This window comes from Anomaloglossus baeobatrachus, chromosome 8, assembly GCF_048569485.1.
Source record: "Anomaloglossus baeobatrachus isolate aAnoBae1 chromosome 8, aAnoBae1.hap1, whole genome shotgun sequence".
NCBI lineage: Eukaryota > Metazoa > Chordata > Amphibia > Anura > Aromobatidae > Anomaloglossus > Anomaloglossus baeobatrachus.
The window spans coordinates 179806078-179819483 of NC_134360.1; the positions used below are offsets into that span (position 1 = coordinate 179806078).

Genomic DNA, 13406 nt, shown 5'->3' on the forward strand with positions numbered 1-13406 from the left:
TTTTTGCCACTTTATCTGAGAGCAGCATAATGTAGAGACAGAGACCCTGATTCCAGCGATGTGTCACTTATTGGTCTGCTTCAGCAGATAAAACAGAGTTTATAACAAAAAAAAACCAAAAAAAAAAAACCACCTAACAACCCAGTAAGTGACATCACTGAAATCAGGGTCTCTGCCCCCACATTAAACTCCTCTAAAATGAGATAGCAGTAACCTGTTGACAGATTCCCTTTAAATGACCAACATGGTAAAAATATTTACACATCTTAGTTTAGATTATATCACAAAAGTGAGTACACACCTCACATTTTTGTAAATATTTTATATCTTTTCATAGGACAACACTGAAGATATAGGAATAACGTTTGGAACACCATTCTAAGTCCGAACTGGGTGCAAAAACCTAAAAAAACATCACTATGGGGAGATAAGGTATGCACACCAGTGACTATGTAAGGGGAATACATGAAATAGCAGAAACTGCTGTGTGAATACTGACTTGAAAAATCCAATAGCTATATGCAAGAGTGAATATGTGAAAAATGGAATCTGCATTACTGCCATGAACATATGAATCAAGAGAAATTTAGCTACTGAATTGATCAATACAATAGAGCCCCAACACTACGCCAAAGTATTTCTCTATGTTGGGGTCCCTAGCTTGTGTGTGTCCTCTCATGCAGTTAAAAAACCTACCGTGTATGGGAAGCTGAGACCCAGGCTATTTATGCGTATGATATGGATTGGCAATAGGTGTGGTTGGGGAGGGTTCACAAACGAAAAAATACTAACAAATAGGAATAACGTTTGGAACACCATTCTAAGTCCGAACTGGGTGCAAAAACCTAAAAAAAACATCACTATGGGGAGATACGGTATGCACACCAGTGACTATGTAAGGGGAATACATGAAATAGCAGAAACTGCTGTGTGAATACTGACTTGAAAAATCCAATAGCTATATGCAAGAGTGAATATGTGAAAAATGGAATCTGCATTACTGCCATGAACATATGAATCAAGAGAAATTTAGCTACTGAATTGATCAATGCAATAGAGCCCCAACACTACGCCAAAGTATTTCTCTACGTTGGGGTCCCTGGCTTGTGTGTGTCCTCTCATGCAGTTAAAAAACTTACCGTTTTTGCACCCAGTTCGGACTTAGAATGGTGTTCCAAACGTTATTCCTATTTGTTAGTATTTTTTCGTTTGTGAACCCTCCCCAACCACACCTATTGCCAATCCATATCATACGCATAAATAGCCTGGGTCTCAGCTTCCCATACACGGTAGGTTTTTTAACTGCATGAGAGGACACACACAAGCTAGGGACCCCAACGTAGAGAAATACTTTGGCGTAGTGTTGGGGCTCTATTGCATTGATCAATTCAGTAGCTAAATTTCTCTTGATTCATATGTTCATGGCAGTAATGCAGGTTCCATTTTTCACATATTCACTCTTGCATATAGCTATTGGATTTTTCAAGTCAGTATTCACACAGCAGTTTCTACTATTCCATGTATTCCCCTTACATAGTCACTGGTGTGCATACCTTATCTCCCCATAACACTGAAGATATGACACTTTCACACAATGTAATGTAGTCAGTGTACAGATTGTATAAGGCGCAGTGCCCACGCTGCATATTTTGACGCGTATTTTCAGAAATCTGCAGCAAAATCTGCATGTTTATTGTGAAGCCAGCAAAGTCTATGAGAATTCAGAAGTGCTGTGCCCACGTTGAGTATTTTTCCCTTGCGTGTTTGGTGCAGATTTATTTTTTATGCACCAAATCTGCAAGGGAAAAATAAATTACGTGAGCACATCACTTCTGAATTCTCATAGACTTTGCTGGCTTCACAATGGACATGCAGATTTTGCAACAGATTTCTGAAAATACGCGTCAAAACTACACAGCGTGGGCACTGGGCCTTACAGTGTAAATTTGGTGCCCTCCAAATACAACACAGCCATTAATTTCAAAACTACTGACGACAAAAGTGAGTACACCCCTAAGTGAAAATGGCAAAATTGGGCCCAAAGTGACAATATTTTGTGTTTTCATCATTATTTTCAAGCACTACTTTAACTCTCTTGGGCATAAAGTACATTACAGCTTAACAGGAACTGCTGGATCCGCTTCCATCCTTTATGACAACATCACGGAGCTGGTGGATGTTAGAGACCTTGTGTTCCTCCACCTTCTGTTTGAGGAGGCCCCACAGATGCTCAATAGGGTTTAGGACTGGAGATATGCTTGACCAGTCCAGCAGCTTTACCCTCAGTTTCTTAAGTAAGGCAGTGATTGTTTTGGAGGTGGGTTTCGGGTCGTTATGCTGCAATACTGCCCTGCGTCCAAGTTTCCAAAGGGAGGGAATCATGCTCTGCTTCAGTATGTCACAGTACATGCTGGCATTCCTGGTTCCCTTAATGAACTGTAGCTCCCCACAATCGGCAGCACTCATGCAACCCCAAACCATGACACTCCCACCACCATGCTTGACTGTAGGCAGGACAATCTTGTCTTTGCACTCCTCACCTGGTTGCCGCCACACACGCTTGACACCATGTGAACGAAATAAGTTTCTCTTGGTCTCGACAGACCACATGACATGGCTCTAGTAATCCATTTCCTTAGTCTGATTGTCTTCAGCAAACTGTTTGCAGACATTCTTGTCCATCACCTTTAGTAGAGGCTTACTTCTTGGACAACAGCCATGCAGACCAATTTGATGCAGTGTGTGGTGAATGGTCTGAGCACTGACAGTAAACCTCCCCACCCCTTTACTCTGCAGCAATACTAGCAGCACTCATAGGAATACTTTGAAAAGACAATATCTGGATATGATGTGGAGCACATGCACTCAATAATTTTTTTTTTTTTTTAAGATATTTAAAGAGGAGAATGGCTAATTGGGCACAACATGGCCATTTTCACTTAGGGTATACTCACTTTTGTTGCCAGTGGTTTAGATATTAATGGTTGTGTGTTGAGTTATTTAGAGGGCATCAAATTTACACTGTTATACAAGCTGCACACCGACTACTGTACATTGTATCAAAGTGTCAGATCTTCAGTGTTGTCCCATGAAAAGATATAAAATATTTTGAAAAATGTGAGGGTTGTACTCACTGTTGTGATTTACTGTATGCGTGTTAAAACGTTGCACTGAGTTTTATACTTCAATTCTAATTCCTTCATGTATTTTCAGACCCCATGATATGCAGTTTGTAACTTGCTCCAAGATTCAGATTTTTCTTATGTGGGTTTGTCCTCACAATAATACATGCTGGAAAATAGGTCAATGTGTCCAATATGGTGCTGCCTGTCCTAGCCTTATGCACAGCTTAATTTCTGTGATTTCCCCCTGTACAGCCCACGTGGGATCTCTTCTCGCTCGTGATTCTGAGGAGTGTGTGATTTCCCACTACTTCCCCGTCTGTAGTCTACACAAGCCTGTGTCACCTCTTACCCCGGGTAGACTCGTGTGTGCTTTCCTCCATATCTACTCTTCTGCCCCCAACAACTCCATTCAAACTTTTAAAAGGACGTCATCTTAAACATTTACAATCAAAGTGCAATTCTAACTATCTACAATAATGAACTCCAATCAATGCAATAATGGACTAGGACTCACATTTCTTCATCCCCAAGACTGATGGTCCGCTCCTTACTGGATAGCTCAGACGCTACGTTCTTGTTGACTTCTGTGATACCGATATCCCCCTTGTCAGTCTCTTTTCTTCGTAGGAAATCATTCACTTTGGCTCCAACAGCTTTTCCCAGGTTCTTCAGGTGCTGGGTACTGCCTGCTAAAATGCCGACCCCCGGTAGGTCCGTGTTACTCGGATTAGGTTTTGTCAACTGATTTAGTGAAGAGCTTAGCTGTGGCTTTGGCATATGGGAGGCATTGGAATTCTGGAACATGCTTTGGTCAACTGTGAAAAAGACAAAGGATAAATGGCTACTAAATATCAAGAGGAAGACACCGACCATCAGACAAGGCGACACCAACTTAGATACATACGAACATAACACATTTTCTCTTGTAACATTGTATTATAAAGGAAACTAAAAGCAAAGAGACATCCTCATACTCAAGACCCAATCCTCATACTCAAGGGCGTAACAATAGCAGTCGCGACCAAGCCCGGGGGTACAGGTGGCACGCTGACCAAGGTACCCATTTCAGCTGGATGTGCGTCCTCGGATGCACCTCCAGCTATAATGCATTGTGACGCAAAGACTGGTCGGGTCCCTGCACTCCACAACACTCTGCCAGCCAAACAGAAGCCGGCAGATGACGTTGGCGTGCCTGTGACATCATGCATCACCATAGCAAGCAGGCGGATATCTGCTGCGGGCTACTAAGGACGACGTTGTGCGACGTGGGGGCCAGGGAAAATGAGTAGGTGGAGAGATGTCTTCTATATATACATCAGAGACAGAAGGGGACTATATATACCAGGAAGGGGCCCAGGATAAGGACATATATATTAGGATGGGGAATATATATACCAGGAAGGAGACTATTTAGACCAGGATCAGAACATATATACCAGGATGGCCCCAAGATGAAGGCATATATACCAGGATGGGGGACATATATAAAGGGGTGGGGACATGAGTGACTTGGAAAAGTATTCCTCCCCCTTGGATTTTTATCTATTTTGTTAAATTACCACCGGTGTTTAAATATTATTGTAAGGAAACAAAAAAGCCGGTCTGATGGGGCGCTATAAAGGAAGAACGGACCAAAGGGTGTTTTAAAAATTAGCCAACCTTTTATTAATGGTCACTTATGAGCCACAACGCGTTTCAACAACCAGTATGTGGTCTTCCTCAGTTGATTTAAAGTTTTTTTTAGTTTTTAATATCGCTGGTACTCCTCATTGCGCTCCCGTCTTATTTTTCTTATTTTTGTAATCAGATTTGTGTATGATGCATCTGAACTAAATATGCTCAGCTGGTGAAGTGAAGTATGATATAGCCAAAAAATTAAATTTATGGGATAAAATAAGTAAAAATTGTCATGTGCATAAGTATTCACCCCATTTGCTATGAAGCCATAAAAATTTCTGGTGCAAGCAATTATCTTCATAAGTCACATGCTTAGTGAGAGGAAGTTCACCTGTGTGCAACAGAGGCTGCAACAGCATTAAGCAAGAGGCGCCACTAACCAAACAACATCATGAAGACCAAAGAGATCACCAAACAAGTCAGAGACAACGTTATTGTGAAGTACAAGTCAGGGTTGGGTTCTAAAAAAAATATTCCAATCTCTGCTGATCCCCCGAAGCACCATCAAAGTTATTATCAAATTGAAATAACATGGTACCCCAAAAAACCTGCCAAGAAAAAGAGCCACTGACCAAAACTCTCAACCTGAGCAAGGAAGGCAATAATCAGAGAGACAGTCCAGAGGCCAAAGGTAACTCTGAAGAAGCTGCACAGTTCCCAAGCAGAGACTGGAGTATCTGTCTATACAACCACAATAATATTTATACTCCATACAGCTGGCTTTTATGAAAGAGTGGCCAGAAAAAGGCCTTTACTTACAACCAAAATTGGAAGGCTTCTTTTGAATTTGCCAAAAAAAACATGTGGGAGACTCACCAAATATATGAAGGAAGGTGATGTGGTCAGATGAGACCAAAATTGAACTTTTTTGCCTCCAAGTTAATTGCTATGTCTGGCGTCAAACAAACACAGCACATCACCCCAAGAACACCATCCCCACAGCGAAACATGGTGGTGGCAGCATCATGGTGTGGGGATGTTTTTTGTTAGCAGGGACAGGAAAGATGAACAGAGTCAAGGGGAAGAAGGATGGTGCGAAATACAGGGATATTCTTGAGCAAAACCTGTTTCAGTCTGTTAGTGATTGGATACTAGGAAGGAGGTTCTAACAAGACAATGACCCAAAGCATACTGCTAAAGCAACAGTCTAATGTTTTAAGGGGCAACATATAAATGTATTGGAGTGGCCTAGTCACAGCCCAGACCTTAATTCAATTGAGAATCTCTGGTCAGACTTGAAGATTGTTATTCACCAGAGAAAACCAAGTAACTTGAAGACGCTAGAGCGGTTTTACTTTGAAGAAAAATAATTAACATTTTACTTTTGTCTCCACAAAAATCTTGCTTTAGCCCTAAAACTTGCATTTTCATAACTATAGCTAACAGGAGAAAATGGAGCATGATATTTGTTATGCAATTCCTCCTGAGTACATAGATACCTCATATGTGGTGGATAACTACTGTTTGGGCATACGGCAGGGATCAGAAGGGAAGGAGAAACATTTGACTTTTGGAGTGCAAAATTGGCTGGAATAGATAGGGGATGCCATGTCACGTTTGCAGAGCCCCTGATGGGCCTAAACAAGGCAAACCCCCGACAAGTGACTCATTTTGGAAATTACACCCCTCAATGAATTTATCTAGAGGTGTAGTAAGCACTATGAACCCACACAGGTTATAACGTTGAGCTGTGGAAATGAGAAGACATTTTTCCCAAAAAATGTTGCTTTAGATCCAAATTTTAGATTTTCACAAGGGTAACTTAAGAAAATGCACCTGACAATTTATTGTGCAATTTCTCTTGACTCTTTGTAAGCGCAAATTCACTGGATTTCTTTTGGGCGTTAGGGAGCTATAGCGAGTTTCCAGAGCTTTTGTGCTACCAGTAATGCGAAAATCCCCAATATTTCTATTAACGGGTAACGAACCTGAGTAGGGACTTGTTTCTTGTGGGTTGAGTAGAAGCTTTTATTGGTGGCATTTTGGGCACAGAACACTTTGGATCAGTTTACATTTATACTGTGCTCTACACTGAGCACTTACATCGAGGTTTCCATCTAAATCTACATAATATGTGATAAAGCATCCATTCACTAATAAGACAGCAGAGTTACTCTAGATTCTGTGTGGCTTATTTTTGGCGGGTCTGGCTTTTAAGATGTGCACAAAAGAGGTGGCTTGTTTATGAAGGATAAGTTGATTAGTGATGGGCGAATAGTAACTATTCATGTCTTGATAATTCGTAACGTATCCCAAAGTGCTATTCCGGTATTCATCACAAATAACGAAACTAATAACGAAACTTTTTTGTTTGTACATAAATATTCATATTTATTGGTGTAATTTTTAAAATGTTTGCTATTTTTTTTTTCTTAATTTATTACTATGGGACTTTATCTTTTATTACATTAATCACTGGTCTCATGCATTGCACCTGCCATGTATTGTAACAGAGGAGACCTGTCAGCTTACACTGACAGATGGCCTGTTAGACCCTGCCTAGACTTTCACATAGTGACAGCTTTAATCCATGACATACATAGCACTGTAATATGGCGGCCCAACGTGTGGTGGCCCTTGAAAAAGGATCACGAAACGCTCGTCGGGCTTGGACAGAGGACTGCTTATTCATCCAGAGGGTATGTAATATGATTAATATGGATATCTTGATATAACATCTTTGACTATTTCCATATTCTGGCATCATATTGCATGCACCACGGGATGATGTGGTTTGCAATGAATGTAACCTTTTGGATATAAGCAGGATCTTACTAGGATATTAGGTCTGAGGGGTGCAGGATGTGTTTTTTATCCAACCTGCTTTTTGGTTTCCCCCCAGACTATTTATGATATTATCACATTTATGTAGTCCTCTGGTCCCTACCTTGATGAGATTTACTTGCTCCTTGTAATTGTCTCCTTTTTATTGTGTACGATATTCATACTGTGTTACAGAGTAGTTTCTACTCTGTTATGTGTTTGTATGTTATTTATACCTTAATAAATTTATATTGGATTTATCATCCTCCATTGTGTGTTTTCACATAGTTGGTATAGCACTGTAATATGCAGGAACTGACACCTGCTCATGATGTGCTATGTACGTCATTCGTCGTTAAATGGACAATCCGGTTCTCCGTTACTGGGAAATTAGTGTTTGAATTGATATGCATATCAGGTTGAAGAGCTCTGGTAGATCTGAAGCCTCTGCCACTCCAGCTCTATTTCCCGCTCAGCATTGCTTCCTTTTTCTTGACTGAAGGTTTCTTTGCCTGAAGTCACAACATCATAAAGGCTGCCAGTCAAGCAGGAGGAGGCAAGGAATAGAGCTGGAGTGGCAGAGGCTTCAGATCTACCAGAGCTCTTCAACCTGATATACATATCAATTCAAACACTAATTTCCCAGTAACGAAAAGCTCTGGTAGATCTGAAGCCTCTGCCACTCCAGCTCTATACCTTGCCTCCTCCTGCTTGACTGACAACCTTTAGGATGTTGTGACTTCAGGCAAAGAAACTGAGCGGGAAATAGAGCTGGAGTGACATAGGCTTCAGATCTACCATAAATCTTCAGCCTCATTTTCATATCAATGGAAACGCTGATTTCTCAGTAACGGAGGAATAAACTGGCCAGGTATTGCGGGACTTGTCTTTGAAAGAGCTATATATGCATTTAGTTTGGAGGATGAAATAATCATGATATGCTCCCTTTGCAGCAGTTCATCTCCCTGATAAACGGATCGGTCATTGAAATTCCAAGTGTCAGGAGACCCCCATACACATTAAAGCATAAAGTTTAACACAGTCGTAGGTTTACAACCCCAATCCAATATATGCAGAGTCTTATCGAGCCTCTAATATAAGAGGTTTAAAAAGTATCTGTCAGAAATCCGTAGAATCATTTCTATCACAAACTTCTTACAAGAGGATTTTGGTGTCCCATACCCATTAACAAGAACTAACGGAATCTGTTGACATTGATGACAATGGGAGCACACAACCGCCAGATCGTCAAAAACCTACATATACACAATACACCAATACTGCAAAGAGAAACACACAAAATCACAGAAAACACAGGGTCCGAGTCACAGAGCGGTCAGCCTTTCAGCCTCCGCAAACACAAATTTTAACAACCGACCATCAAAGAGCAACATGAAAGTCTTACCTGACTCAGAATACTCGGAGAGCAAATTAAGGAGGAAATACAAAAAGATTTGAATCCAAATATATATATAATAAAGTGGTTTGGCAAAAAGAAGCACTGCACATGCAGGGGGTGTCATCATAGGGAAAGGCAGACTTGATATGTACAGGTGCATGTATAAAGGAAATATTGTTCAGTGGTTCCAAGGAATAATTTTTTTTTTTATTAAATATCAATCCATAAACTAAACCGTCCATGTGGGGACAAACCCTGTTGACCGGTTTCGACCGCGAGGTCTTAGTTGTAACATAAACTGATCTGTGTACCAACATTAAAAACAATAAGCCGCTCCCATTAGTCTACATCATGAATAATTTATATCAATGATATAATGCGGAATCCAACAATCAAATTCATAACAAAAAAATATACATAGAATAACAGTCTAGAGTTAATAAATATACATGCAATCGCTAAGAAAATAAAAATCTGGCCGGATTCCTGGTGTTAAAGTTCAGAATCCAGAATGCGTCAGATCTGAGCAGAGCCTTTCTCCAGTCACCTCCATATCTGGGTCTACTAACCCTAAGGAAGCCAGCAAAGCTGAAAGAGTCCATTTCTTCATTGTGTTCATCACAAAATGTTCAGCAGCGACAGAAGTATTTCTTTTTTTCTAATGTCCGCTATATGTTCAGCAGTCCTGAGATGAAGCTTTTATTGGTGGCATTTTGGAGTACAGAACATTTTGGATCAGTTCACATTTATCCTGTGCTTTACGTTGAGCACTTAAAAGGGAACCTGTCACCAGATATGGGCCCAATAAGCTGTGGCAACCACCAGTGGGCTCTTATATACAGCATGTTAGAATGCATGTATAAAAGAGCTCAGGCCGCTGTGTAGAACGTAAAAATCACTTTATAATACAGTGGAACCTTGGATTACGAGCATAATTGGTTTTGGGAGTGTGCTCTTAGGGGCACTTTGCACACTACGACGCCGATGCTTGCGATGCCGAGCGTGGTAGTCCCTGCCCCCGTCGCAGCTGCGATATCATGGTGATAGCTGGCGTAGCGAACATTATCGCTACGCCAGCTTCACATGCACTCACCTGCCCTGCGACGTCGCTCTGGCCGGCGACCCGCCTCCTTATTAAAGGGGCGGGTCGTGCGGCGTCATAGCGACGTCACACGGCAGGCGGCCAATAGGAGTGGAGGGGCGGAAATGAGCGGGACGTAAACATCCCGCCCACCTCCTTCCTTCCGCATAGCTGGCGTGAGCCGCAGGACGCAGGTAGGAGATGTTCCTCGCTCCTGCAACTTCACACACAGCGATGTGTGCTGCCGCAGGAACAAGGAACAACATCGTAACATCGGTCATTTCCAAATTATGGAAATGACCAATGCTACACCGATGATACGATTACGACGATTTTGCGGTCGTTAATCATATCAAAAAGGCTTTACACACTACGATATCGACAGCGACGCCGGATGTGCGTCACTTTCAATTTGACCACACCGACATCGCACCTGCGATGTCGTAGTGTGCAAAGTGCCCCTTACACCAAGTTACTCTTATATCAAAGTGAATTTTCCCACTGGAAATAATTGAAACACAGAATTCGTTCACAAACCCAAATATATTTACTGTATTTATACAAACATTACAGTAATACAAAATGTCCTGTATTCATATAAAATTATTACAGTGCACCAATACAAAATACTGTATGTAAAATACATAAAAGCAAATTAAACTGCACTTTAGCTTACAATAAAATTGTTGGTGTGCGGGACGTACAGTATAAGTAATGTGCTGCACTGGATAGCAGAAAGAAAGTACAATACTATATCCACAAATGCAAATTGATAGACATGTTACATAGTATATACTGTGCTGTACAATGGTATACTGTATACAGTACATATGTACAGAAAGTTACCTCCAGAGCAGGTCAGAGCGTAGTGAAAGGACAGAATCAGACGTGTGCGCGGTGAGTATTTGCTCTTATTGCAAAGCATTGCTCTTAAACCAAGTTACACATTTGTAAAAAGCTTTGCTTGTCTTTCAAAACGCTCTCAAACCAAGTTACCCTTAAACCAAGGTTCCACTCTACTTAACTAAACGGTCGCTGCGGTGGAGTTGGGTCATATGGGCGTCTTTGTTCTCCGGTGCCGACACCACCTCTTTCGGCCACCTTCGTCCTCCTTCTGAAGCCTGTGTGCATGACGCGTCCTACGTCATACACATTCGCCAGTCCCGCGCAGGTGCACTACAATACTATAATCTGCCCTACTCAGAGCAGATCAAAGTGCGCCTGCGCAGGACCACAATGACGGCGAGTGTGGATGACGTAGAACGCGTCATGCACCCCAGCTTCCGATTAAGGATGACAAAGATAGCCGAAAGAGGAGGCGCCGGCACCGGAGACGCCCATATGACCCAACTCCACTGCAGCGACCGTTTTAGGTAAGTATTATAAAGTGATTTTTACGTTCTACACAGCAGCCTGGGCTCTTATATACAGCATGTTAGAATGCTGTGTATAAGAGCTCAGTGGTGGTGGCCCCAAATATAGGCCCCAAATCTAATTAAACCCCCTTTTCCCCCTTTTTTTTGGGTGTCTATGTATTTATAGGTCATGAATGTTTGTATTTAATAAAATTGATAATATTCATTCTATATTTGGTCTAGTCCCTATATTTTGTAGGTGTACATAGGCCAGAGAGAGTCTGATGTTTTTTAACCTGCATCATTATAAGGAATTCTGCAGTCTGGGGTTCTGACTGAATCATGTATTTTGGAGATTTAAGTGGAAGCCCCGAGGTAAGTGCTCAGCGTAGAGCGCGGGATAAATGTCAGCAGAGCCTTACCGCGATCTTTGGGAGGCAGAATAAACAATTCATTTTTTACGCTGTTCACCATCCAGTATAAGTGATTAGACAGCTGTTCTCTCTGGATCGGTGCGAATACTGCGATACCAGATTTATACTGGGTTTTTTTTCCACGTTTGGCTATTATACTAAATCCCCCTTTTTTTAACAAAATAAAGCTTTTGCATCATATTTTGAGAGCTTTAATTTTTATATATTTCTGCTCGCTGAGTCATGTGAGGGATTGTATTTTGTGGGATGAGTTGATTTTTCAGCACATAATATTGTTTCATCACTTACTATTCCGATTTTTGGGATGCAGAGTGAACAACTACCAGGAAATGCACAAACTGGGTTTTTTTTTTCTCTTCAATGCTGTTCACCTTGTGGTAAGAGTGTTAGGACAGCTTTATTCTTCGCGTCAGTACGATCACAGTTACCACATTTATATAATTTATTTTATGCTTTGCTACTTTTATACAAAATAACTTTTTATAAAATGTATTTTTTTGCCTTGCAGTATTCTGAGAGCTATAGCTTTTTTATTTTTCCATTGATGTAGCTTTATGGCAGCTTGTTTTTTTTTGTGGGACAATATGCTGTTTTCAGTTATACCATATTTATTTACAACAGCGGCAGTCCTTGCACCGGCCGCGATCACCGAGGGGTCTATTGTGCCAGCGCTCAGAAAGAAGCAGGTAAAAGAGAGCACTGCAGGAATGGAGGACAGGTGAGAAAAAAAATTTGTGGGACCCCTCACTCAAGTATAAGCAGAGGGGGACAATTTCAGCATTAAAAAAATGGGCTGAAAAACTTGGCTTACAGTCGACTATATACGGTAAGTCACAAGTCAGGAGCTGCTATATGGAGCAAGCTAAGGAGATGAGCTCCTGCATTATGTTGCAGGTGCCCCCCTGATGAAGAAATTGATAATATTGTGAAACGTAGTTAGGTTCACATATGTTTGTAAAGAGACAACATTTTTCACATTTTTGTTCTGTACATTACCACAATGGATTTTGAACAGAACAATTCAGCTGCAGGTGAAGTTCAGACTTTCAGCTTTAATTCAGGGGGTTGAACAAAAGGATTTAAAAAAAAAATGTGAGAAGCCAAAGTATTTATGAAAATTCTCAATTCCTTCATTTCAAGGGCTCAAAAGTAATTTGACAAATTAAATATTTGGAAATAAAATGTTAATATCTAATACTTGGTTGAAAACACTTTATTCGCAATGATGGCCTGAAGTCTTGAAGTTGCTGTTTCTTTGTGGCCTTTCTATCTGAAGTTTAGTTTTTAACAAGTGACATGCGGCTCTATTAGGCTGAGATCAGGTGATGACTCGGCAACTCAAGAATATTCCACTTTTTTGCTTTAATAAACTCCTGGGTAGCTTTGGCTTTATGTTTTGGGTCATCGTCTATCTGTATTATGAAACACCGTCCAGTCAGTTTGGCTGGATTTGAGCACACAGTATCTCTGAAAATCCCAGAATTTATCTGGCTGCTTCTGTCCTGTGTCACATCATCAAGAAACACTAGGGACCTAGTGCCACTGGCAGCCATGCATGCCTGGCTATCACAC

The 13406-nt window shown here is 41.1% G+C and overlaps 1 protein-coding gene across 2 annotated transcripts in view; it reads right to left on the reverse strand.

The window, feature by feature from the left end:
* NOS1AP (nitric oxide synthase 1 adaptor protein) overlaps positions 1 to 13406 on the reverse strand; it is a 167742-nt gene that overhangs the window by 4264 nt on the left and 150072 nt on the right. For both annotated transcript variants that reach the window (XM_075322266.1, XM_075322267.1), the window contains exon 11: positions 3640 to 3940. In XM_075322266.1, coding sequence (XP_075178381.1) covers positions 3640 to 3940 — 301 coding nt within the window. The remainder of the gene's footprint in view (positions 1 to 3639; positions 3941 to 13406) is intronic.